The sequence below is a fragment of the Pogona vitticeps genome, chromosome 5, assembly GCF_051106095.1.
Source record: "Pogona vitticeps strain Pit_001003342236 chromosome 5, PviZW2.1, whole genome shotgun sequence".
Taxonomy (NCBI): Eukaryota; Metazoa; Chordata; class Lepidosauria; order Squamata; family Agamidae; genus Pogona; species Pogona vitticeps.
The window spans coordinates 50,596,870-50,623,781 of NC_135787.1; the positions used below are offsets into that span (position 1 = coordinate 50,596,870).

Genomic DNA, 26,912 nt, shown 5'->3' on the forward strand with positions numbered 1-26,912 from the left:
GCTCAGGCCACGGACTGGCACAGGGCCACGGACAGGGGGTTGGGGACCTCTGTTGTAGAGAATCTCCCAAAAGATTAATTGCTGCTTGTTATTGTTAGTGTTGCAATTATAGCAAATGTCATTGGACCTCCCTCTTTCTAATCAAGAAGTAAATCCAGATAATGAAATAAAAAAGGTGGGCTCTTTCATACCCTCTCTCACACACACACCCAAAAAGCCAAAAATGGAAAAGGAAAAGAAATTTGTAACATATAAATTGTACCCCTGCTGCTGAACCTGTATATAATCAGTTGAAGTAAATCCATCAAAAAGGACAGTAAGTGAATGAGTTCCCAAATAATCCTAGCAAAATCAGCTATTGCATCCTTTCCAAATAACTTTTTTTTTAGTACTCATAGTCTCTCCTATAGCTCCTGTCATTTACAGGAAACATTGTTCTTTATGGATTTCCTGTCTGAAAACAGTTTCTTTCTGTTTAGGAAACAGCATGAAGGTCATATAAGATGATCTCACAGATCAATCTACATGTGGATTTTACTTTATTTCCTACATAAAAATGCTTTCTGTAGAAGAAAACTGATGTTTTAAGGAGTTCTGAGTGGAAAAAAATAGCCACATGTAAAACAGAAACATTTCAGCTGCTCATTAATTTCTGAACATTTCTATGATTTTTCAGTGCTTCAGTAGCACTTTTCTGAATCATACCCTTTGCCAGTTTAGATAAAACTTTTATCTCAATGTAAAATATTACATGAAGAAAATAACATCATTTTCTTTTTAAATTAAAGCCATCTCCCCCAAGGGAAATCCTGGACTTCGTTCCACGTTAATTCTAGCACAATATAATTTATTTTACAGATTCCACTGTTTAAACCATTTAGAATTTAAACAAATAAATTGGATACCCAGGAGTCCTTTTCAACCACTGTCAGAATTGTTTTAAATTATTTTAAAAGCTAAAATATCGTTCTAAAAATCCATTGGGATAGGCAAGGAAAATGGCAGAGCCACTTTGAATGAAACACAATGATTCTTTAGCAGAAACACTTAACACAAAACACTGACTGAATTATAAATTAAAAACACGTAATGAGAATACTGAATGCTGCAGGAATAGAAATAATGTCCAGAGGAAATGATTATGGAAACAACTTTAACATATTAAGTGCTCTTGTCTTCTGTTTATTTTTGCTCTGCTGGTAATTTATTTACCCATAAAAAGATTGGTTGAGAATGATAGTTTGCCCACAGACATTGGGAGTTAATGAGTATATGCATGCAGTGCACAGAAGTAGGGGGAAAACTGTGAGGAGACCCTGAATTTTGTTGTGCTTTTACATTCAGTTCTTTCTTATCACTGATAAAGACCTGAGGTACTTCAGGTACAAAAATGTTTTCTTTAATCACAACATATAATTAAATGCCCTCCTTCCAAGCTAAGCAATCACTAAGGGATATAGGAAGGTTATACAGTGGACCCTCTACTTACAGAATTAATCCATATTGGAACAGTGGCTGTAGGTAGAAAAGTCTGTAGGTCGAGTTTCCATTGACCTACAATGCATTGAAAACCGATTAATCCGTAACCGGCTGTTTTTGTTCCGTTTTTGTTCCATTTTGGGTTTTTTTTTCTGGTCTGTAGGTCAATTCTCTGGCTGCAAGTCGAACCTTAATTTTGCAGCCAGAGAAGTCTGTAACTTGAAAAGTCTGTAAGTTGAGCCATCTGTAAGTTGAGGGTCCACTGTAGAAATTGTTTACTAGAATTTGAATTCTCAAAATTCAGCTCAATTAGAAACTATGTAGTTGAGACTGACTCAGTCCTTAAATTACAATAATGTTTTAGCAGATAGCACAAGTAACATGGCCACTATGTTTATACTCGTAATGGCTAAGTCTAGAAGAACCAGAATACTTTTCTACGACACCTTAAACCTAAAATACCAAAACATCTGTCAAATAAAATCTTCAAACATCTCTGTGGCTATGACAGCGAAGTTTAAAATAACCAAAACACCTGTCAATTAAGCTTGGCAAACGTCTGAGAAGAAACATTTAGAAAACACAATGCCATGTTCCATGAGACAAAGCTTCATCGTATATTTCCTTCCGTAACCAGAATAACATGTTTACTAAAATGTAACTGAGACATGAAGAGATGTGTTCAAAAAAAGCACAATATGAAGAAAAGCAATGTCACTTACAGCAAATTACTGCTGACAAAATACATTGAAACATTCTAAGACCTGACAGATATGAATCACATAACTTCAAATACTCACTGACAGTTTCTATGGCAAATGGAAGTGTTTCTGCACTTACTTTCTTGGATACATGAACTGTTTTGAAGTCATGTCTTTTAGAAGTACTTAACAAGCAAGGGGTTAATAAGGCACTCCTTTTTTTAATGGAGGAAAATTAAGAATGAAAATATGGAAAGTAAATAACAGAAACTTCTAAACTTGCTGAGGCATAAAGAGAAGTAGAGAGAGAGAGAGAGAAAGAAGTGAACTGCTTCCTGTTACACCCAAACAAAACAGAGTCTAAAGGCAGGGTCTGGACACAGTTTCTGATTCCTCGTTTGCTGACACTTAATGTGGTTAGAAGTTTCATGACTACTGCAGCACTCATTAACTGAGATGCTGTATTTATTAGATGCTGTAGCAAGAAGTTGTACATTTCAAAATTGTTACACAGACCATGTTTTGGGGCCAAGGGGTATTAAGGACTAAGGTATGGACGAGAATAGAAACAAATGTTTGATTTGCCTTGTAAACAGTGGCTGAAATTCTACGTCTTAGCAGCTAGAGTACTTTCACTGAATCCATGGACTTGACTGAGGAACTGTCCTGTCAAATCCCCACTGCTTTATTGAGCCTATTCAAGTTGTGACATACTACGTACAGTAAGCAACAGGATTTCAGACACTATGTCTATTTTTTCTTGGAAGAAAGGACAGAGTTTTCTTCTGAACTGTACCTCTGGATTCTGAGAAGAAAAAAGAAAATGGTTGCTTTGGTGACCAAGCCATGGATAAGCTGCATACAGTACGAATAGACCAGTATAGAAAAGCTATAATATTTTTATTGGGCACATGCACTGGACACTTTCATTGTCTGTGTATTTAATATGAATCCTGGTAAGACTCTAGGAATTCAGAGCTTCTTAACATTACTTTTTTGGACTACAACAAGCAAAATTCCCCAAACAACCAAAGCCACTGATCATGGCATTAGTCTCCAAAGAATGCAGAATTGCCATCTATCAATACATCTTTCAAATTTCAATTATCAAAACAAGAAGGAAACAAGCAGGAATTGGAAAGGTTCTAGAGTGCTGGGAAACTGTACAGACTTCCCTCTTAGCTCTTGTACTTTGTCTTTTCATAAAACAGTTTTTTTCACTACAGCCTTCTATGTATTTTAGAATAATCTGGACAACAATGCACTGTGCTGTTCAGCGCTGGTATTTCCACAGACTATCTGTGCAGTTTTAGCAGAAACAAGGGTAAAAGAAAAAAAATAAAGAAGACAAAAGCATTTTGGCACGTTAACAATGAACTTCTATGCAGTTTTGATTATTTTTTGTTCCTTCTTTTGAAAGACTCTGCTGATTCATAATCAGAATATTTCTTTGTGATGCTTATCAAAGCTAGCTTTCTCCTGGGCTACTAAGTTTCCATTCCTTTATCCTTTCCCACTTCCTTTTGAAAAAAAAAATCTCACTCAGATTACATTATTTTATATTTTATTTCTATTTGTCCCTTGACAAATATTTCATCTGAATCTTCCTTAAACTGCTCTTTAGATAGCAGATCAATTTCTTCTAATGTTTCATCTTTTTTTTAAAGGAACCTTTTCCTTGGAATAGAATGATACCTGTAAGTCTTTCTCAGTCTTTCTTTCTTTAGGCTGAACAGCTAGGGTTACAGGAACCTTTAATTATAGAACTGGTTGACATGAGTAGGTGTCATATTTTAGAAAGGGATAGATGTAGCTGATTTTGTAATTGTCTTGTGTTTCTCTGTTACATTTATATTCTTTCTTTTCCTCAAGGTGTTCCAATGAGCATGGATGATTCTACCCTTTTCTTTATCCTCACAACTCTGTGAGAGTATAATTGGTCCAAAGTAATTCAGTGAGTTTGATGGCTGAGTGGAGATTTAAATTCACATTTCCTAAATCATAGTCTAAATTTCTAGCCACGATATCAATGTGTTAAGAATGAACTTCATATTATACTCTAATTATCATTGAGATCAAACTTGTTGATTTTCCTCTGAATTCTAAATTTTTCCTGTGTATCTGCAGACCTGAACAAATTTCATGTTCATTTAGCTTCCATATATACTGGATTGCTGCTGCAAGCATTGCTCTGATTTGCAAATATCTAGGTGAATGAGGGTGAAAGAGGAGAGTGCAAAAAATGGTCTGAAGCTCAACATCAAAAAACAAAAAACAAAACTAAGATCATGGCCACTGGTCCCATCACGTCCTGCAAATAGAAGGGGAAGATATGGAGGCAGTGACAGATTTTACTTTCTTGGGCTCCATGATCACTGCAGATGGTGACAGCAGCCATGAAATTAAAAGACGCCTGCTTCTGGGGAGGAAAGCGATGACAAACCTAGACAGCATCTTAAAAAGCAGAGACATCACCTTGCCGACAAAGGTCCGCATAGTCAAAGCTATGGTTTTTCCAGTAGTGATGTGTGGAAGTGAGAGCTGGACCATAAAGAAGGCTAACTGCCGAAGAATTGATGCTTTTGAATTGTGGTGCTGAAGGAGACTCTTGAGTGTCTCCTGGACTGCAAAGAGATCAAACCTACCAATTCTGATGGAAATCAACCCTGAGTGCTCACTGGAAAGACAGATCCTGAAGCTGAGGATCCAATACTTTGGCCATCTGAAGAGAAGAAAAGACCATGATGTTGGGAAAGTGTGAAGTCAAGAGGAGAAAGGGGCGGCAGAGAACAAGATGGTTGGACAGTGTCATCGAAGCTACCAACATGAATTTGACCCAACTCCGGGAGGCAGTGGAAGACAGTGGCGTGCTCTGGTCCATGGGGTCACGAAGAGTCGGACATTATTTAATGACTAAGCAACAACAAAGAAGTGAATAAAGTAACTGATAGTGACAGCTACTTAAATATTTGGCACTGTTATAATACAGTTTAGTATCCAACATTCTTTTCAAATCTGCACAAATTACTTAATTGATTGGTTCTATTGAAGTGGTGCAGCATCTGGGGGAAGGAGATGCAGTAGTAATAGTACCAGAATTTTCTTTTGTTTTTTACACATCTATCCATGAAGTCCTGACATTTCAGAAACCTGACCAAAGAAAGAATGTAACTTTTTATTAAGATTAGTACTCAAGTTTATTCACTCAATGTCCAAATGAAGCTGAGTCGTAGAGATCCTCTTTTCACAATAAATATTTTAATGCATTTTTTTCTTCTCAAAGGAAACGATGACTATCAGAAAATAAATTATAAATTGGATTTTGACCCAATGCAGCAATGTAAATTTCCCTGCAGTGAAACAGGTAAGCCTTCTTTTCAGCAGAATCAGCATTACTGGGTCATAAATCTTTCTCTTATTTGTTCTCTTATAGTTTAGCAAGTAAGATGACACAATGGCCCTAAAATTAGCATAAATCAGATCTAGCTGCATTTTCCTTATCTGCACTTATCTTCAGAGTGATACATGTAGGCATGGTGAAAAGAATGACACTATTGCCCTGGAGAGCCCAGATTGTGTGCTAACATACAAAAATAGACCAGTTCTCAGATTCTGCTCAGGCTTTAGACTCTATTTGGAATGAGGGACACCCTGAGCAATAAATACGATTGTTTCCAAATGTTTATAAACCATCATATAGCTGTGTCAGCTGTTTAGTATTCTGAGGAGATAAGAATGATCAAACAAAGGGCTATCCAATAGAATGAAAAAGGCAGAAAATCTGTAACATGTACAATCAAACACAGATCAAGTACATTTTTTGTCTTATGTGATGGTGATAGTTGCAAAAGTTATGTCTCTGCCACAACTGTGTCCATTCAGTACCATCCAGCAAAATATTTGGGGATAATTCAAAATACCGTATTTTGAACCTTGTGACACCCAATGTGAATAGTCTGCTGGACTATTGTTCATACTCTTTGCTGACTTGGCCACCCTTGTTCCAGTTAAGAGATGTGGAGGTCTAATGCACCATTATTGTTATGGTAGGGATACCTTTCACCTTGTGCAGCCTGAGGACAAGGACATGTAATATGGATGATTGAGGCCTGGTACTTGGTTTTTAGATCCCTGTCCACTGTAGCTTGTGAAACCTCCCTATGTTGTACTGGATATTTGAGCAATGTGTCCTTGGCATGGTCGCTGTTGCTTTGAAGGAAACAGTGAGGAGGCCTGCACTAATCAAGTTTAGATCCTCAGAAATGGCATAATTACAACCTCACATCTAATTCAGACTTCTGAGAGGAGAAGTGTTTTCTTAGCTGCAAGTAGTGGTAGATATCACTAATTATGTGGATCTATTCCAGTTCAGCTTCTGGCTTAGTTTTGGGATTACTTTTCTGGATGTAGTACCACACACTGCTTTCCACCCTCCTTGGTATGTTGTGTATTTGACTTCTTTCAAATACAGAAGAAAGGCAGGCTATACATTCTGAACGGTTCTAGGGCAAGGCTTCTTGGTAGAGGTGCTTTCTCTCTGCTGCTGCCTATTTATTTGTCCTCTCCTTTTGTGCCCCTCAGGAGAAGGGGGACTGATGGGCAAGTATGGATCCTGCATCTCCCATTTTTGACACTGCTTGTATGCTGAAAGAGTGCAGGTTAAACAGTAGCAAGAGTTAGAAGGATTAGCAGTAGTATTTAGAAGAGGTTGCCAACTGATCCCCTGCTAGAGTGCCTGCCAAGTGTCCAATGACACCAAACTAAAGTATTTTTCTACATCAACGTACATACATTTTTCACCATCTGAGGAAGTATTATTGACTCCATCATTTTATTTATATGGATTGCTAGTTGCAACTTAGTCCCTTAGTTCACGCCATATGAAGACCAGAAGGTATTAGGCAGCAGGCATCATTACATTTATACTACTTTAAATATGAGCATAACTGTGGCACCAATAATTATACAGGCTGTTTAATACAGCTAATTTCACTGAATTGCGAGTACTTTTTAAAGTAATCACCAAGAGATGTGAGATCTCTATACGATCTCACTTGCAAAGAACCCCACTCATAGTTTGTTTTTGCTCATGTGTCTTCAACAAGCCAACCCCCCCCCAAAAAAAAAAAACCACAAAGCTGCTCAGGAAACTGAAGGCTGACTCTGGGGTGGAGGGAGCTGTATTCAACTTTCTGGAATTTAATCATGTAGCTATTCTGGTGATAGGAAGTGCATAGCTAAGGGGATGACCTACAACCTGGGAACAAAAAATTCTTGCTGTCTGGAGGGACTGCTCTGGAAAGCTGATTTAAGGTTTTTTATAGCTATGAATGTATAGCAATATTGAAACAAATCATTTTTCTATAATGTAGCTCTATTTGCATGATATCTCAGGAGTTCATCAAAATTTCAGTATTTCAAATGGCAATTGCTGGTGGTATAGCAATTCTTAAAAAACTCATGTATGTTTTTGAGCCTTATCAAGGCTCAAAGCATATAAAGCACATCTTTATTTTTCTTCCACTCACAAAGATATATGCCATAACAAAGAGGCATAACAAGAAGCTAATAAGTCTTTCAGATACAATACATTGTGTTTCATTATATATTATACATTAACTGTGTATGGCTTTTGTTAAAGTCTGATAGAATGAAATAATTCAATGCCACAAGTGAGCAAAGGTAACTTAGAAGTAAAGCGGGAGTAAAGCCCTTCATTCAACAGCTGCAACAGTTATAATTTCTGGCATTTTACCCTTGGGAAGCACTTCCAATTTTCAAAGAGAAAAAATACCCACAAATATTTACAAGTGATTTGCCTATTAATTTAATGTTCTGATTTTAGATTGAAACTTCTCTTCTTTTAATGGTTTTACTAGGGTAGGAGTAGGCAGAGTACAGGCTGCAGGTCCATGTCTAACCCAGCACAATTTCAAAGAAAGAAAGAGAAGGAAATGGGAACCCTTTTTTCTTTCTTTTTTTCTTTTGGCCTTCAAATGACTAAAACACCCTGTCTAAAATATTTGGGGGTGTGGGTGGTGTTCAAATGACTGGTCAATTCTGGTCACCCCAACTTTACTTAGGCTTGCAAACAACCTTTTTTTCCAAAACCAGAAGTGACCATGGGCCTAAAGGAGATCAGAATGTGAAGAGGCATTGCCCAGAATGACAATCATTTGGAGCCATCTTAAAAAACAAGTTAAAATGGTGGTAGGAGGAGGCCCTTCCTGTGTATGGCCCTCAGATGTCCCCAGGGATAGATGCAGCTTTTGGGCTCCTTGGAGTTTCTCACCTCCAGAGAACACTGCTTAATGAATTGGAAAAGGTTTCTAGACACTGTTATGTCTCAGCTACTATAGCCATGTATACCTACTTATAAGTACAACCTATACATTTTTAATTAACTGCCATACACGTATACAAGGCCTGTCATATAAAAAAGCAGAGAATTAAGCTCTGAAAAATGAATTACTTCATTTAGGTGATATGCAGCAGTATGAATTCCAACAACAGATGATGCCACAATGACATTTTCCCAGTGTCTGAAAGAAGTAATTTCCTCATACAGGATATTTCCCCCCTCCTGTCAGAGGTAATTAAACAATGCAAAGCAATCTGGGGCTTCTGGTAAACATGTCTGAAACCTGACAAAAGACATCTCAATGGCAGAACTAGAAAAGAAGTGGACATTATTTGTTCCAGACTTGCACAGTTTGTGCCCAACAAGCAAAAGACAGCTTTCCTGTCCTGTATAGTGAAGTGCCAAATAATCAGCAGCTGCTTTGTCTTTTTACTATTCCTGTAATTCTGCCAAAGTGAGAAGTTTATTAACTTCTAGTGGGTTATTGGTAAGTTGCATCTTTAGCTTGACCCATCAAGTTTTACAGGCCTTATGTAAAAGATCTAAAAGAGCACTGATTTTCTATGCCAAAACATTTTAAACAAATAACAGACAACAAAAACCACAGTGCAAATATGATATTTCTTGTAGGGGAAAGAACACATTTAAGAAGATAATGCTGAGTTTGTCAGCATGGAAGACATTACATATATAATAAAGGAAGGCTTCTCTTGAATTATCAGAATACTGAGTAGATAATATTAATTGAAACTAGTTATAGATCAACGACTTGAGCTTTAAAAAGCAGGCATCATATAAAGTTTATCATAGATATTTTCAGAATAGTGCAAGTCTTTTTAATGTGCAAATATTTTTCCTCTGCACACAGCAATCTACATTTTTATCACATGAAAAAGAATTTAATCTATCCTTCTGAAGAGGCATATACATCCTATTGCAGCTTTACTGCATTAGAACAGCACAATATTCATGTCTCAGACTTTTTCCCCCTGATTTTCTGGCTGAAGTCTATATCAAACCCAAGCTACCTGCTGTTGTTTAGTTGCCAAGCATGATCTAGATTCTGAATAGCAGCATGAATCAGGGAGAGGAGGAAATCCAAACAACCTCCTCTATGCAATTCATGGCACTTAGCAATTCCTTTTGTATTAGAAGACAAACCTGCACACTTCGAAATCATCAGACAAGTCATCATAAAACACAGGAGGTTTCTGAACTGCGTTGGTCACAGCAGGCCTTGTCCCAGCAGGTACTCCATTCTCTGGCACAGTCAAAGCATCGCTGCCTGAGCCTTTCTCTGAACCACTCTCCTCCTGGATTGCTTTGCCTTGGCTAATGTATGACGAAGGCTTTGGATCCTTGTGGCTGCACTTGCCCTGTTGTATTCTGCATTGTCTGCAAGAGCTCTTTGCCTCCACAGAGACCACAGAAGATAGTGAAGGGCAGGTCTCTTTCCATCTGGAAGTCTTTCTCCTGCGGTGACTTAGTGTGTGGTTGCCAGGCTCAGTTTTCTGCTCTTGTTTCTTCTCTCCCTCTGGACCCATAGGAACAAGTTCAATGGCATTCTTACTGGAATATCCATCCGGCCGAGAATTAGAAGTACTTCGCCTTCTCATTCTTTTGGGCATTTTGGCCCTCTCTCTCTTTCTAATCACGGCCCAATGATTTTCATCTGAAGTTGAAGAATCAGACGACGCCTTCCGTACAACATTCCATCTTGAATTTGTAGTTTTGAGGTGCAACCTGCCATCTTTCTCTTTGCTTTGCTTTTCTGCACACTCATCACTTTCCTCCACTTCCTTCCTCCGCCTAACCCTTCGCTTCACTTGTTTTTTAACAGGTTCTTTACTAACAGGGCTCAGCACCATGACAGGAGTTGATTTTTCAAATGTATCTTCCGATATATCATGCAAGGTAGGAGATCTAAACAAAGCAGCAAGCAAAGGAAATGGATGGAAAATGATAGAACAAAGGAGAGAGGGAAAGAGAGAAAAAAATAAATGATATTGAAATGAAATCAAAATGAAATGTGATTTAAATAGGAAAAAAATGGAGAAGACAGAACACAGCACTACAAATGACAAACAAAAACTAGATTTGAGTGTAAATTCATGAAGGTGGTTAGGCAAAAGCAAGATCTACTGATCATTTGATAAAAATAACTACATATCAACCAGATCAGGAACTCTCATTTAGCACATACCTACAGATGTCCTGAGTAGACGGGCAGACAGATAACCTTGACTGGCTTCTGGGAGCTGTCCCTGTGGTAGGGCTGCTTGCCTGTTGAAAGAAGTTAGATAATTTGGAATCTTTGTCCATGAAATAAAGCATAGATATTTTACTGCTTTTCCACATTATTAAAACAAAAGATGACTTCTACACAGTGCCCTCATATGTGCACAGTTTGCAACACAGGAAGCCACTGCAAAACCAAAACTCATTTGAGGAACTAAATATGTTCCAAGGGCTATAGCTGCATATCACATATACTTTGGTTTGTTTTTTGAGGAACAAACCTTCAGAGGCTGGAGTTTCAGTTTGCAGCCCAGTTTACTTCTATGACTGTGTATGTATGTGAAGAAAAAGAACAGCTTCTTACCAGAACAAACACAAACACACTGACTGGGTGATCTCTATGAATTGCCACACATTTACCTTGTGGATGGAGAGAAGCCACATGAATATGGAAGTCTATTTTCAAAATCTTCCACCAAAGCCGTTCACTTAGCTTCCCAGAAACTGAATGAATCACCAGAATCCTATTGGTGCATGTGTAAGGTTTTTTAATGTTTTTTTTCTGATTTACATACTGTCAAATGATACTTTGCCCCCCAGCAAGTTGGGTACTCATTTTATTGACCTTGGAAGGATAGAAGATGGAGTAAACCTTGAGATGACTACCTAAATCCATTGAGATTGAATTTAGGTCGTGAGCAGAGGCTTGACTGCAGTGCTGTAGTTTAACTAATGCACCTTGGGGCTCACTTAACGTACCATAGCTAATTCTAGACAACTGATGAAATACTGGGTGTGTGCCCAACTGTCCAATTGGAATACACTCCAACACCTAGTCAATTAGCTGCAATTAGCTGCAGCAAGCTGCGCAAACCTTATACAAAACACCAGTAACATCCCAGGCAATGTGAAACTGATGAGCCTCAGCAAGTCCTTAGTTTGCTCAGAAGCAGTACACTCTATTATAAGCGCAAACATCTAAAGTGAAACATTTTCCACTGTATAACCTAGTCCCATCACAAGGCTGTCACAGCACTTTGAAGACTAAGTTGCTGGATACACAGCCTATTTTATCTGAGAACAACAGATTGTTGCATTTTGCCTAGAAATTTTCCAGCAATGTACTGTATTTTTTGCTCTATAAGATGCACTTTTTCCCTTGGAAAAAGTGTTGGGGAAAGTCTGTGCGTCTTATGGAGCAAATAAGCTGGCGATTTTGCCCCCGCTGGCCCCATGGGGGGACAGGGGGAGCCTCCAAATGGTCCGAGTGTGCCTTCCAGGACTCTATGGAGGCTCCCACACCCCTGCGGGGCCAACAGGGGCGAAATTGCGACCTTCCAGGATCTTTCTGCTGATATACTAGAGCTGATCCTCAGATTCCACCCTGTATAATCAAGGGAAGCTGAACAATCATAGACATACCCCTGGAAGAAGGGAATGTTAAACCACTTCTGAGTGCTCTCTGGCATATTTCTGAAAGTTATCTCTTATAGTGGAAGGAAGGAAGGAAGGAAGGAAGGAAGGAAGGAAGGAAGGAAGGAAGGAAGGAAGGAAGGAAGGAAGGAAGGAAGGAAGGAAGGAAGGAAGGAAGGAAGGAAGGAAGGAAGGAAGGAAGGAAGGGAGGGAGGGAGGGAGGGAGGGAGGGAGGGAGGGAGGGAGGGGAAGTGAGGCATGCTTTGCTGTTTGCTTACACCTGTGCTGGTGGTGATTTCTTCATCATCGCTGTTACTGACTACCCAGCAACAATCTGTTTATTCATCTCTTTCAATGCAATAACAATTCATTATAAGTATGAAAACCTGAGATGATTCATGATTCTCCACTTCTGGTACATGTATGACTTGTGAAATGATATGTTTGAGAATATACCAGCCCCAAAACTGTATTGTTAGTAGCAAGAAAGAGATGGATTTTGTTCCTCCTTGGTGGTTGATATAAAGCATCGTAGTGTTGTTGTCTGTGGCTATTGGAATAACTTTGCCAACTACAAATTGTTCAAAAGCTCACGGTGTGTTGTACACTGCAAGAAGTTTGAGGTAACTGATGTGACAACATCTATCTACTCCTACTGCCTCATGAAATTGGCAGAATTTTTTTTCCTCTTTCCTCCCCTAAAAATGAGGGGAGGAAAAAATGCGTCTTATGGAGAGGTGCGTCTTATGGAGCGAAAAATACGGTAACTGATTACAAAGAGAAGCTTTGTAATCTGTGGCTATCTGCCCCGCTTGACGATGATAATGCGTTCCAGCAAAATAGCTGTACAGTGAAACTGTCCTCAAGCGAAAGTAAAAAACCCGTTGGAATGCATTGAAAACTGGTTAATGCATTCCAGTAGGGGAAATACCTGCTTGTTTTGCGAAGATCGCCCATACAGAACAGCAGATCAGCTGTTCTAATTCGCTGTAATGCGAAGCTTCCGTCTGAAAAGACCCATTTTGCAAAGGGAAGCCATTTTACAAAGCCGGGAAAATCGTTGTCAAACAAAAAAACGGATCCCGAAGCAGGGACTGAATCAATGTAAAATTAAAAAACCCTACAGAAACATCGTTTTGCGATCGCTATAGCGATTTCGTCAAGCGAGGTCATCGTCAAGCGGGGCACCACTGTACTAATTACCTGAGTGCCCATTTAATGGATAAACATACCATGCTGTAAGCTTTGAAATTCACATTAGTTCTTTCTGGTATAATCTCACCATTACTTAGTCTGCTCATCAAAGGCAGAGCCCTGAGGACAATTTGACATATTCTGTTTTGCTAGATACCATGAATGCCTTTAACATTAATGCCAGTTTCTAAAGTAAGGACCTTGATTGCACGTGATGAATCTGGATAATTCAATGAACTTGGATCCACATTATTTGAGAGACCATGTCTCTCTATATCAGCATCCTTGGGCTTTGATATCTTCAGAGAAATTTTTCCCCTCAATCCTACTCCCTTCACAGGCACACATAGTACAGACACAGGAGAGGGATTTTTTTTGGTGGCTGCTCCTGGCCTATGGAACCTCTTGCCACAGGAGACCAGGCTGCCCTCTCCCTTCTTTCTTCTGCTAGCCAGCAAAGATCTTTCCTCTCAGAAAGCCTTTTAATATACACAGTTTGCAAATTGCTGCTGAGGAAGGGATTGTTAAGGGGAGAAGTCTTATCTTTTTAAAATATGTATTTTAACTGTTTTTTTTTTTTTAAATCTGCCTTTTAATAACTACTAGGATTAGTTTTTAATAAGGTCATTTACATACTTTGTAATTGTTTTAGTATTTGAGTTCCCCTAAAAGAAGAAAGGTGAAGTAGAAGACAGACAGGCAGATAAAATCTAAACATGCCCACATTCTTCAATGGAATGCATTTCTACACAGAAAGTAGAGTATACAAACTGTGTGTTTACATATACATGGAGTATGCTCCAGGCATTGCCTCCTACCAGGATACTTGTATCCTTTTTTACCAGTCCGCTCAGGGAAATCTGCATTTTATAAGAAAACATGTATGCATCTGGCCACCTTTCTCTACATGTCACTGATGAAGATGTACATCCAGATGAAATTGGGTGCACATTCATACTCCCATCACAGTGGTTGCCTGAGCATTACCAAGCTGACTGTATGCATCTTTTGAAGTGAATGAAGATGGTTATGTACATACAGGTATAATAAAATACAATTTTTATGCATGGAGATATTTTCAAGCTGTGGATTGTGTAATGTACTACTGTACTCCACGTATCTTATTTCTAAAGCTGAAAAGAACACGCAGCCTTATTGGCTTTTCAGGTCTATTACCAATTGTCACTTCGATATCTCTTAATCTTCAGCATCTATAGCCTAAAGATCTAAAACATGGGGGCCTCATCCCAGTGGAAGGAAGACTGCTCCCCTACTCAGCCAACTGGCCACTGATGCCCCTGAAGAAAAAGAACAGCATTCTTCCATCATGAACTTAATAAGCTTGAAAATTATGGACATTCAGACTGCATTTTAAAAGTACCTACAAGACATGTATGTTTGATATGCTTGATTCCATGCAGTATGCTCTTTTAGTGACTGCGATCCTATAGATTTCTGCCAATGTATAAACTGAAAACTCTAGTCAGTCAGATGTGCCTCATTAAAGTGTATGTGGTAGGATGTAAAAAGTGAGGCACATATTGAGAGGCAAAAGGAAATAATTATTTCATTCTATTGTCCTTTTCTCCATATATGTTTAATTTGTTATTTGTTTCCATCCTGGAAAACAAGCTGCATAAGCAAGCACACCCACTTTGCCTCCAGGCACTTTTTGGACTATTTACTGTTACTCTATGAAAAGTGGAAAGGAGGAATCACTTGTTTTCATCTTAAATAACTAAGATGGGTATTGAGCAAACACCTAGGAGGGAAAGTCAGGCAACTGCCAGGTTAAAATCTGCAGGTGCTGCTTCAGTCCCCTTCATGTAGTCCCCAGACTTTTGCAGTTCTTATAGCTATTCTTTGCACATATAAAAATGCATGGAGGTTTGCCCAAGAAAAACTTAACAGTATTTTATGTTTTGCAAACAGAAAACCCCAGTAGTTTTTACACATTCACACTATCAATCTTGGCATATATTTAGTGAATCATACAGATAACATGTATAAAACATGTAAGAGTTCTGAAACTTATTCTTGCATAAAATATGGATTTTCAAAGAAATCTTTTTTAAAGTGACAGTTGTTAATTACATGGAGTCACAGTTATAACCTATGCAAATCAGAATGAAATAATGATTTGTCCATCTTTACCATGAGTTCCAAACAGAAATGGAACTAATTTGCACATCTGGTTTATTCACACTGAACTCCAATCCACAGAAGCATATTTTCACAGAGAATAGTACCGAATTTACTCTGAGAACACATCTAGTTGTAAAATATCAAATGATAATGATAATCATCTTAGAACTTCAGAGCTGGAAGTCCCTATAAATCATCAAGACAAGGCACAGCGCGGAATCAAACTCCAGATTCTGACTCCAGAGCCAGATACTTAAACCACTGAGCTACCTCCAGCACTTCTTCATAATAATCTCTCTCTACTTGTGTGCCTCCTCCCAACACATATAATTGCTTTTAACATAACACAAAACTTCTTAATTTATGGAAATGCTTGTCTTTTGATGTAAAAATGCTGGTAAGTAACATCACAATGTAACTTGTGCCTAGCTAGAAGTCCCCTCATTTTAAATGTGTCTGTTTCCTGGATAACTGTGCATTCAGGTCCTATGGGCAAAAGCAAAGGAGAAATGCATTTCGTTCCTCTTGCAACAAGCCAGAGAATGCATCTCTTGATCTCACTACCAAGCCAGAAAATGCTTAGCTACAGCATATTTGTTTTCATCCTTAATAGGTCCTATTCTAAGTAAGACTGCTTATAGTACATGAAGATTGACATCCGTTCAATGCCACATCACCAGGTTACCATAAATTAACCAGAGTAAGGAGATTCTGAATGCTGCCTTAGCACAACTGAAGTCAATCTGAGCAGTGAGTACGAGCAGTGACTGACTCGTGTAAGTTGAATAAAAAGTGGCTATGAACTGTGGAAACAATGTCTGGTGAAACTTCACCTGGCTCACTTACCTAAACATCGACTGAAGGTTCATTTCTTCCCACAGAACTGATGAGAGAGAAATTAGTATTTTCCTAGAGTGTTGTATCAGGCAAAAAAGTATCTGATCTGGGACCACAACGGAGAATTTTATCTTGCCCTTTCACCTGCCTAATTTTAGTGTAAAATGACATAATAGTTTCACAAGATACATTATATTTATTCAAATTTCTGTTAGATATGCTGGCTAAAACATGCCAAACTGAAAGGATAAATATTTTTTGCATTATTCTAATTCAACTGGAATTTGATTCTGCATGGTAACTGGACTCGATGATCCATAGGGTCCCTTCCAGCTAGTGTTCTAAGCTGTTGTTGTTGTTGTTGTTGTTGTTGTTGTTGCTGCTGCTGCTGCTGCTGCTGCTGCTGCTGCTGCTGCTGCTGCTGCTGCTGCTGCTGCTGCTGCTGCTGCTGCTGCTGCTGCTGTTGTTGTTGTTGTTGTTGTTGTTGTTGTTGTTGTTGTTGTTGTTCTTCTTCTTCTTCTTCTTCTTCTTCTTCTTCTTCTTCTTCTTCTTCTTCTTATTATTATTATTATTATTATTATTATTATTATTATTATTATTATTATTATTGTATAATTTAAGGAAAATAAGTGCAGCAAACAGCAAAGTATGTCATTTTAAAAACCTGAATATTGTCACAATCTTTCCATTTAGTGAATCATGATTTCTTTCTTGATTGGCTATCCCCAAGAGTTCTATTTCACAGCATAATAAACATAAAATGGCATGTTCCTTTAATTGAAGCTTACTAAAAATATATGCTTTACTTTATTTTCAGTGGAAGTAAGTTATACCAGAGGGCAGCTGCAGAAAATTCATCAAAGCAGATGATATCAGTAGCATAACTGAAGACGGTAGTACAATTTTATGCTTTATAGCAGGCGTCTCAAACTCAATTTACCTGGGGGCCGCTGGAGGCAGAGTCTGGATGAGGCTGGGCTGCATCAGATTTTCTGCCAAGCGGAGCAAGAGCCAGAGGAAGCTGCCCAGGAGTTTCCTTAGCCCAGCTGGGGCTCCGAGAAGGAGGAGGAGGAAGGGCGCACGAGCCCTCGTCGCCAGCCACAACCTCCTCCGGCTCCTTCTTCACTACCACCACTAGAAGCAGCAGCAGCAGGATGAAGAAGCAGAGAAGGGAGGGAGCACCAGTGACCACGGCGGGCCGGCTGGCAGGCTGCAGTTCTGGAAGGAGGGTGCAAGAGGTGCTGTCTTGGGAGAGAGCTGGCGAGTGAAGCGAGGCTTTTTTTGACTCTTGACAACAGAGGACGCATGGGTTCTTCGGGGGGGGGCAGGCAAGGCGGGGGCCACAAACTATCATCCGGCGGGCCGCAAATGGCCCCCGGGCCGCATGTTTGAGACCCCTGGGTTAGACCCTCCGGATGGGAGGAAGTTCTACTCCACACTGGAAGGCCGGAGAAGTTGACAGCGTTCTGGTGGAATGAGCCGTTAAATGTCCAGGGGGTGTTTTGCCCGCGGGCGGATAGGCCAACGCAATCGTTCTTTCCACTCCCCAGGCTCAGCAGGGCCCCCCCACCCCGATGTTTCATGAAAGTGAAGGGCAACGCTACCCAGGAGTCGCCGAGAGAGGCTACAGAACGCCAGCGAAATTTAAGCAGGGCCTGGCTTTGAACTGCAGGAGAAAGGGAAGCGGCCAAGAGAGCTTTTAGCTAATTAAAAAAGGGAGGGAGGTGGAAGCAATAAGATTTAAGATGCACCAAGTTTTCGAAGAAGCCTTGCCTTCAGACACTCACCGAGGCCGTCACAGATTTGGCAACGCAAGAGGAGAAACTAAAGACCTTCGGACTAGCCTCCGGTTCCGGGCAGAGGCTGCTGTCCAGCTGAGACCAGCTCTCAATGGAGCCATTTAAACCGACAAAGGATAAGACAAGATGGCAAACTGTTGCTTTCTCATCAGGCGATTGCCCCCACATGAATGGAAAAACCGCCTTTTGCAAGTATCCGGAGAATCTCAGTTCCGTTTTACTGAGAAGATAATAAACGATCAGGAACTCCCCATACCGGGATGAAAAGTCTTTGGGGATGGTTTGTTCTCGTAAGGACAATTAAGAGCCGTTGGCTTTACAAAAGACACGCTCCTGGCAGAGACAGGAAATGGCAAGAGTGGATTCGCTGAACGTGGATCGACAGGGCAGTCGGTGCTTTTGAAGTTTTCTTGAGGAAGGAGAGGCTACAGCAACGGACTGCGCACGGGGGAGTCTAGCCTTATTTCATTGTCTGCCCTCACAGGCTACCTGCACCACTGACCGTAGTTTCTAACCATGCAAGATCCTTGATCTGGTGTCACTTCACAGGCGGCCGGCTCCTTTACACCCACCGGTCACCTCGCCTCCCGCCGGCGCTACAAAGCTGAGAAACCAAAGGCACATCCATGAACCGGCCCACCAGGGCACGGCAAAGTCTCTACCGCCATGCTCTTCCTAACTTTGGCTTGAACAAAACACTTCCTTGTGAAGCCCACAGGTTTACATGTCTGATAAGAGTGTTTATTTCTGCTTGTCTGTAAAATTTACAAGCCACTCTTCATTTCCAGCAAACCACATTCTTATTTATTCCTTGTCTTCATCTATCACCCCTTCCATTTCTTTTTTTTTTTTTTTTGGCACACAACGGTCCTGTGAGGTTGGCCAGGCTGAGAGACAGAGACTATAGATGTAGGACTGGCCTCAAATAGATAGTGAATTTCATTTCCACCCCTCTCCAGACTAAAATGTGAATATTGAAACCCTCAATCCAGTGATCTGTTCCCCAACATAGCTCTCCTCTGACCATCTGATCCTCACAATAACTGCCCTACGAGGTAGGGCCAGAGGACAGGAAGGGACCAGCCTCACAGCTTACCCAGTGAACTACATGGCCAACACAACACAACACCACATGTACGTAATATCATCATCATCAACAACAACAACAACAACAAACAATCATTAAGCTTTACCCTGCTGCTGGAAAAAGGGATGCCTCGGGGCATGTAAAAGTGACCCCTGATAGGATCGTAGATTCATTAAGGGGCACACGAATTCAGAGACAAAACAACTTTAAAATCAAGGATTTGCTGTAACAGCCTGTAGGCGCAACAATTAAATAATTAAAATTCTCCCCCTCTCAAGAGAGACGTCTCAGTCAAGGGACTTCCCTTGGTAGGGAATTCCACGGTTTGAATGGAGAACCTGTTTCCGGGTGACCGAGAAAGGCCTAAAATCCACCTCACTTCCAAGGCCGTCGATCCGAACCTTCAGCCTCTGGAGCCGGGCTCGCGATTCGAAGGGAATCTTTGCCTCTCCCTGCCTCAAAGCCTCCTAAGGGAGGCTCGCAGTTTAGAGCCCTGTTTATGTGAAGATTTCCTGCCAGAGAGACATCCTCATCGATCCAGGTCTCTCTCAAGGAGTATACGCGGGGTTATCAAGATTATTCTTGGCCTCTGGAGCTAAATCGGAGGCTCTCTCTCTCCGCCACAAAAGCCTCACAATCAACAGCGGAGGTGTCCAGGCCCCGTCCGTGCTGCAACTCAGCACCAGAAACCCCTCCGGGCCCCTCCAGGAGCAAACCTCTCTCGCATCGCTGAACCCAACAGTCCTCCCTGAGCATGTACAGAGGGCTTGGTCTTCATAGAGGAGCAGGCATACGCCTTCCGCAAGCAGCAAGGGCCCCCAGGCAGAGAGCTTCCAGGTGGCCGAGGAATGAAACATTAATAAGCTTGAGGCCCTGGTCTATGAACGTGACCTGGCCGTAAGGAGAGACATCTCTGTAGGGGGTGGGGGAAGGGGGGTGGTTGGCACCTAGGAAGGCAGAGTGGACGATGAAATTAGACAGAGCAGAAAATAATTATTTCCCAGCCCACAAAGGTAGGTTTTTCCTGGCCACGCATGAAAGCTGAGTGGCAAAAAAAGAGGCAACAATGGACAACAGAAACTGCTTTGGCCACCCCAAAGCAAAATTTAATTTTGGGGCTGAGCCAAGACCTGTTGCAGCCTGAGGCTAAAGGACAACATGCCCCATTATCCACTGCAGTGGAGAATGTTTGGTGGGTGCAAGACCAGCCACGTGGCAGATGCCATCCTCTTTTCCAAGAATATGAGAGACAAGGACCTTTGAAGGAGCTGGCCTCCCCCGCCTCCCCCCCAAAGCATCTGCCTCCCTGAGGCAGCCGCCTCACTTTGCCACAAGGCAGGGCCAGCCCTTGTAACCTTGTAGAGCGGAAAGATCATCGGGGACCCTCACGCAGCAGCGGCAGGGCAATCTAGTCTGGGTGGAGAAGGTCTCCAAGATATAACCTGTAAACTCCCCAGGTTGAAAAAAGGACCAGGTGGATCCAGGTGAGGGTTTATTAAAATCAAACTTTGAAGAATCATGAGGACTAGGACCTTAGTTTGCTGGAACCTGGATTTGCCCCCAGAAGTCCAATCCAAAGCATCTCCAGGGTTAGCAGGAGAAGGAAGAAAAGCAAAGTCAGAATCAGCCTCAGCCTGCAAACGCACTAGCAAGAGGGACCCCAGGGCCAGGAAAGGCCAAAGACTCCACCTGTGACTCACTGCCACAAGGCCGGGGGTCACCATTCGCTTCTTTTGAAATCACGGAACACATTCGAATCGGAGGAAGTACGCAGCAAAATTGAGGAAGAGATTTCTTCTTTTCAGACCTCAATATCTATGGATTGCACTTCTTCCCCGCTCCCCCGGCCGGCATGACCAGGGGTGTCCACCAGAGGCCAACAACTCGTTGCTCCAAACGGCTATTTTTCCCTGGCCAGATCCACAAGGGATGGCTCAGGAGAACCTCCATTCCCTGGTGCAGTCTACCTGACAATGCTTGTCCGGATTTCTTTCCCCTGCGATTCCAACCCGCGGGCCTGCAGCCCTTCTGAGAGCAAAAAAGAAAGTACCCGGGGAGGCCAGAGCCCCTTTGATTCTCGCCCCCCTACCTACATCTCTGAGGGGGGCCTCACCGACGGAGGAGACATCCTCCTCGCGGTCCGAGCTGTTGCCACTCGTCGCTGCTGCTGCCTCCTCCGACAGCGCCTCCTCGTCCTCCTCCCTCTGGGTTGCTGCCGCCGCCGCCGCCAGGCAACTCGGCATCCTGCTGGTGGTCTGGGGAGCTGGTGCCGTCGGGCAGCGGGTCCCCCCGGGGGCGCCTCTCCCCGCGGAGAGGGGGGTGGCCGGGGGGCCGTGGTGGCGGCGGGGGCGACAGGAGGGCCCGGGCAGCCCCCGAGGGGACCGGGGAAGGATGCGGGCGGGGCTGGAGGCCGGGGGTCCTGGGCACCACCGGGGGCCCCCTCGGCCTCTCCAAACGCGCCCTGGGTGCACAGGGACTGGCGCGGGGCTCCCCGGCGCTGCCTCCTCTTCCTCCTCCTCCTCCTCCTCCTCTGCCTCGCCGCCGCCACCGCCGGGCCAGCGCCGCCTCCAGGAAGGCCACGGTGACGGTCTCCCGGGCCAGGGCCCACTGGAGCTCCTGCAGCGCCCGCCGGGCCCGGCCCAGCTCCTCTTCCAGGGCCGGCACCGAGGCCAAGCGCCGCAGCCGCGGAGGGGCCGCCTCGCCGGGGAACTCGAGGCGCCAGAGGCGCTCAAAGTCCGCCGCATCGGCCACCTCCTCTTCCTCCGGCTCCCCCATGGCTGGAGAGAGTGAGGGCTGCAGACGGGGGTAGGAAGCAGAGCACCCGGGACCCCCCCTCCTCCTCCTCCTCCTCCGCCGCGCAGCCCCTCCGCCTGGGCGCAAAAACGCCCCAGGCGCCCCACCAAACTTTCCAGCCTCGTTCGCGGCTTCCGCTCTCGGATCGCCCGCCCTTTCGGCCTGGCCGGGCCCGGAGGGGATCCGCCTTCCTCCAGGCGGGGCGGAGGCGAGGAGGGCCGACCCCCGGGGGCAGGCAGGCTGACCCTCCTGCGATGGACAGAGGGGACTGCCGGGTCAGAAAGGAAGCCAACAGGGCAAAAAGAAAAAGAGGAGGATGAGGATGGGGGGGCACTGGGCCTCCCAGGAGGTGAATGAAGGGAGGCAGCTGGATCGAATCAAGGCTGAAAGAGGCAAAAACAAGGGAAGGGAGGCGTTGGGCACGCGAGGAGAAGCCGGGCCTCACGAGAAAGGCAATAATGCTGGGGGGGAGGGGGGAGGGGGAGGCCGTAGGGAAAGAGGAGGACCCTGTGTGAGATGGACCAATTACTTCGACAGCTGACAAAGTAACTCTGTCTCTTCTTGCTGATTCAAAAGTTATTCTGTTATATTTAGTTACTTCTTCCCCTACGCCCATAAAGGCGACAAGCCACTAGTGTGTAGTACAACATGGGATTTGAGAAACAAGGCTACACACTCCTTGTAACGGTGATGGATGAGTTAATTAAGAGTTACACCAAAAAACGGTGTCCCATCTTCAGCTGCAATCATCATGTAACTTGGTTACATCTGCTGCAAAAAGAAAGTAACTACAAGGGAGGTTTTTATTTTATCCAGGGCTTGGGCCCTGGATACCTGAAGGACCGCCTCCTTCCATATGAACCTACCCGGCAGTTAAGATCTAGCCAGGGGGCCCTTTTGAAAGAGCCGTCCCTTAAGGAGGTAAGAGGGACGGCTTGTAGACAAAGGGCCTTTTCGGCAGCTGCCCCCAGACTATGGAATGCCCTCCCGACTGAGATTCGTCTGGCGCCGACGCTGATGACATTTCGGCGCCAGGTCAAAACCTTCCTGTTCCAGAAGGCTTTTAACTGAAATAATATTAGCTGTGGGTCTGATGGCAATTTTAATTGTATTTTAATTGTATTTTAATTATTTTATCTTTTGCTGTATTGAATTTTAATTATTGTAAGCCGCCCAGAGACCTCTGGGTAGTTTGGGCGGCATATAAATTGAATAAATAAATAAATAAATAAATTTCTGACACGTTATTTCCAAACCCTGCTCTGGAGTAAAGCCTGTGGAACTCAGCAAGACTTGACCACTGCATGGAAAAGTGCACGACTAGATAAATCCATATGGGACAAGTAAGGGGTGTCACCACAATTTTGTGGTCTTTTAAGAAGCTCCAAATCTCAGGATCTGACAAAATACAAGGAGGCCTTTTAGGCCCCAGGAATAAATTGCTTATTCTGCTATAACACATAATTTCTGATTTCAGCTCAGCGCCTATCATAAAGCCATTGACTGAAGATGGGCAGTAAGCTTTTTGCTTTGTTCTTTCCTCCGGAGAGGAACGATAGCTCCCGGCCCATGTTTTGGGTGCAGAATGGCCTGAGTTCAAATTCTGAATAACAGAGGGCACGAGGAGTAAGTGGGGGGGGGGGAATAAGCGAAACATCCATCCAGAACAGACAAGATAAAGAAAGAAATACAAATGCTGGAAGTTCTTGGGAGGCGATTTCTGGTTTTCCATACAATAGCTCTCGGAGGAGAGACAGTCACATGTGGAACCACACCTTTAAAATCAAAGATTTGTTCCAAAACATGAGGACTACAATCTTTCTCTGCAAAATTCTAGAATACTGGTGTTGGACAGACAAAGCCCTAGGTTTTACCTCCGATTAGAAAGGGACTGGGGAAGAGGGGATGGGGGAAGATCCTTCCCCACCTAAAACCCTGGAGTGACAGAGTTATCTTTGGGTTCATGAGGACTAGAACCTTATTTTGCCAAAAGCGATATAGCAGTGCTTCTGCTTGGTAGACCAAAAAGCTCCAGGTTCAAACTCTGGCCCCTCTAGATTCAAAAAAGGGCTTGATGGTCGGTCACAGTCGGGAGGGGGGGGGCTCATTCTTTCCTCAAAATGTGGGAAGATGCTGCCGATCCGAGCCGTGAATAGAGAGGCAAAAGGTCTCTGTGCCGCAATACGAAGGGGTTCTTCCATCTCCTCATTGTTCTTCTCTTTCTTCTCTAGGCAGGCAGAAGCCAAGGCCACGAGGAAGGAGAACGTGGGGGGCACCCTCCCTCCCTCTTCCTTCTGCTCCCACCCCCCCACCGCCCTCGCCTCACTTTGTTTTAACATTTAGCCAAAGGAAATGCGGAGATCAACCCCAATATGTCAGCGCGCCAGCCAAGCGGAGAGGCGGCCCTCGCTGAGTGCTGCCGACTGGTCCGTCCCTGGGGGGCATCGTGGCGGCGCGGCAGGTGGCCACCCTTCCTCCCCCCTGCCTCGTCCTCTCGACTTCCCACCCACTCCTTTGCCCCCCTCGGCTGACATCGCAGGCAACACCACCCATCAACCAAACACCACGAGGACGGAATGGTGGGGTGGGAGGAGAGCTTGCTGCATACTCCAGGCTGCCAGCCAGATGAACAAGGGGGATCCGAGATCAAATCAAGCCTGAACTCTCTTCTTGAAGCTGAGCCTGCCCAGCTTTGGGCACATCGTAAGAAGGCAGGAGGCTCTGGAAAAGAAGACCATCACGCTGGGAAAGGTGGAAGGAAGCAGGGAAAGAGGGAGCCCCAATACGAGATGCACAGACTCTCTAAAGGAAGCCACAGGCTTGAGTTTGCAAGAACCGGACACGACATTCTGGAGATGGCTTATCCAAGGGGTCTCTATAAATCAGAAGCAACCTGACCGCACATAATAACAAACCAAACACATATTTCTGGCCCCCCCCTTCAAGCCATCAGCAGTTCCAGCTCTAAGTGCGCAAGATGCCTGGGAGAAGACATACTTCATCGACTACAACTCCCATAATCCCCCAGCTGGCTAAGCATTCTTGGATTTGTATTTAAAAAAAAAGACTTTCCACACTTTTGCTCCTTTCCCCCCAAATGAACTCTAGACTAAAGGATTGTTCACACAACTCAGGCTACTCTGATGCTAATCAACTCAATTTAATTATATAAAAAAAACCCAAACTGAACTCAAAGTTGTATTATTATTACGCTTGTCATCGTGATCACGATCTTACACCCTGTCCCTTCTCGTGAAGCAAGGCCTGGGAGTATCTAGGATTTAAATGGGTGGGTTTTTTTCCCCTCGAAAACCTCTTCCCGTCGGCTTGCAACACAAATGTCCTCACTGGGTTTTCTACTCATATTTCAAATCCGATTTGCGACTGTTTTAGTCCGACAAATTAATTAAATCCTAACAGGAGGGGACGTGAGAAACAACTAGGCAAACAGATAAACAGATACACAGATTAATGAGCTAGCAAGCAAGCAAACCATCAAATCACCAAACTTCCCAGGTCATCTCAATACAAACCTATTGTGAAAAATCTCAAGACTACAGATTACAGTAAATGCAGTACCAACCACGGTGTGTCTCATGCGTGGCACCTTGCACCATTTCTTACTATAAAAACCACCAAGAGGTTTGTGGCAACTTAAAAGGCACATGCTTCTTCATTTGGCACATGCTCTCCTGGACGGGAGCCCAGTTTTTTTCAGATGCACGGCTCCCTGCCTAAAATCCCAAATTCCAGATATCTTGGATGTCAAACGGCATCCCGAAAACCCTGCACGATGAGAATTTAGGGAACCAGGAAGCGGGCAAAAAGACACGCAGACCTGTCATGCCAGATGCTGTCAGAAAAGGGTGGAAGACCGGGGGGGGGGATACACTAACCCCCAGCTGACTAATTTCATCTCCCCAGGGCCAAAAACTCAACCCCCCCCCACTTAGCTCTCTCTCCCCCACCCCAGTGCGCAGCCCCCTCCCCATTCACTCCCTTGTTCTCCGGCCCCCATGACTCACGAGGGAAGGAGGCGGTGAGTCACGAACAGAAGGTGGGAAACTGAGGATGAGCGGCGGAGAGAACACACCAAAATTAGCCCCGGGATTACGTGCAAGTGAAAAGCACAAGTGGCCTCACTCGGATCAGCGAACGAAGCCTCGCTGATCCTTGCTTAGCACAAACCAGGGATGGCCACCCAAACCACCCAGCGGCAAGGACGGTGCAAGGTGCCCACGCGAGTGACGGGTCTGGCAACCCCACTGGTGCGTCGTGGCACGGAAGGGGGGGAACCTGGGCAGGGAAAGCCACACACATCACCTTGAAAGAACACCAGGCCGCAGTGAAGGGAGTGCTTTGCCTGTATACAGGAGGTCCTGGGTTCGAATTTGTGACACCTCTCTCTCTGGACAGAACTGGAGAAAGACACACACCTTCCACACTGCCCCCCCCCCCAGGTGTGGAAAGTAGCCGCTGCCAGGCAGTGCAGGCAAAATAGAGTCACATTGAGATGGGGGGGATTTTTTTTAATGGCCCACTGTGCTTTAGAAAGCTTCAGGGCCACAGCCAGCCATTGTGAGGCACCTTGACTTGTTTTATATGCAGTGAGAGCTTTTTATTTTGAACCCCAGAAATAGATTTTAGGACAAGCCACTGCCCTGCTCGTTTCAAGTGTGTGACACCCAGGCCAGCCATGATCTCAAGGATGCTGGGGACGGTGCAGCAAACATCCCTCTGTGCATGCTCAGAGGCTGGCCGGCCTGCTTTCACAACCCCGTCCCTTCCTGCACTGGTTGTAAGAAGAGCAAAGGAAGATTTTTTCAAGCAGGGAAGAACATCCCGGGCTGAAGACACACAGCTGA

At 43.7% G+C, this 26,912-nt stretch overlaps 1 protein-coding gene across 4 annotated transcripts in view; it reads right to left on the reverse strand.

The window, feature by feature from the left end:
- MARCHF1 (membrane associated ring-CH-type finger 1) overlaps window positions 1–26,912 on the reverse strand; it is a 196,902-nt gene that overhangs the window by 36,390 nt on the left and 133,600 nt on the right. For 3 of the 4 annotated variants that reach the window (XM_073001493.2, XM_073001492.2, XM_078376676.1), the window contains 2 exons: window positions 10,745–10,824; window positions 9,703–10,464 (listed from right to left, as the gene is read on the reverse strand). In XM_073001493.2, coding sequence (XP_072857594.2) covers window positions 9,703–10,464; window positions 10,745–10,824 — 842 coding nt within the window. The remainder of the gene's footprint in view (window positions 1–9,702; window positions 10,465–10,744; window positions 10,825–26,912) is intronic. The other variant, XM_073001494.2, reaches the window with a different exon arrangement.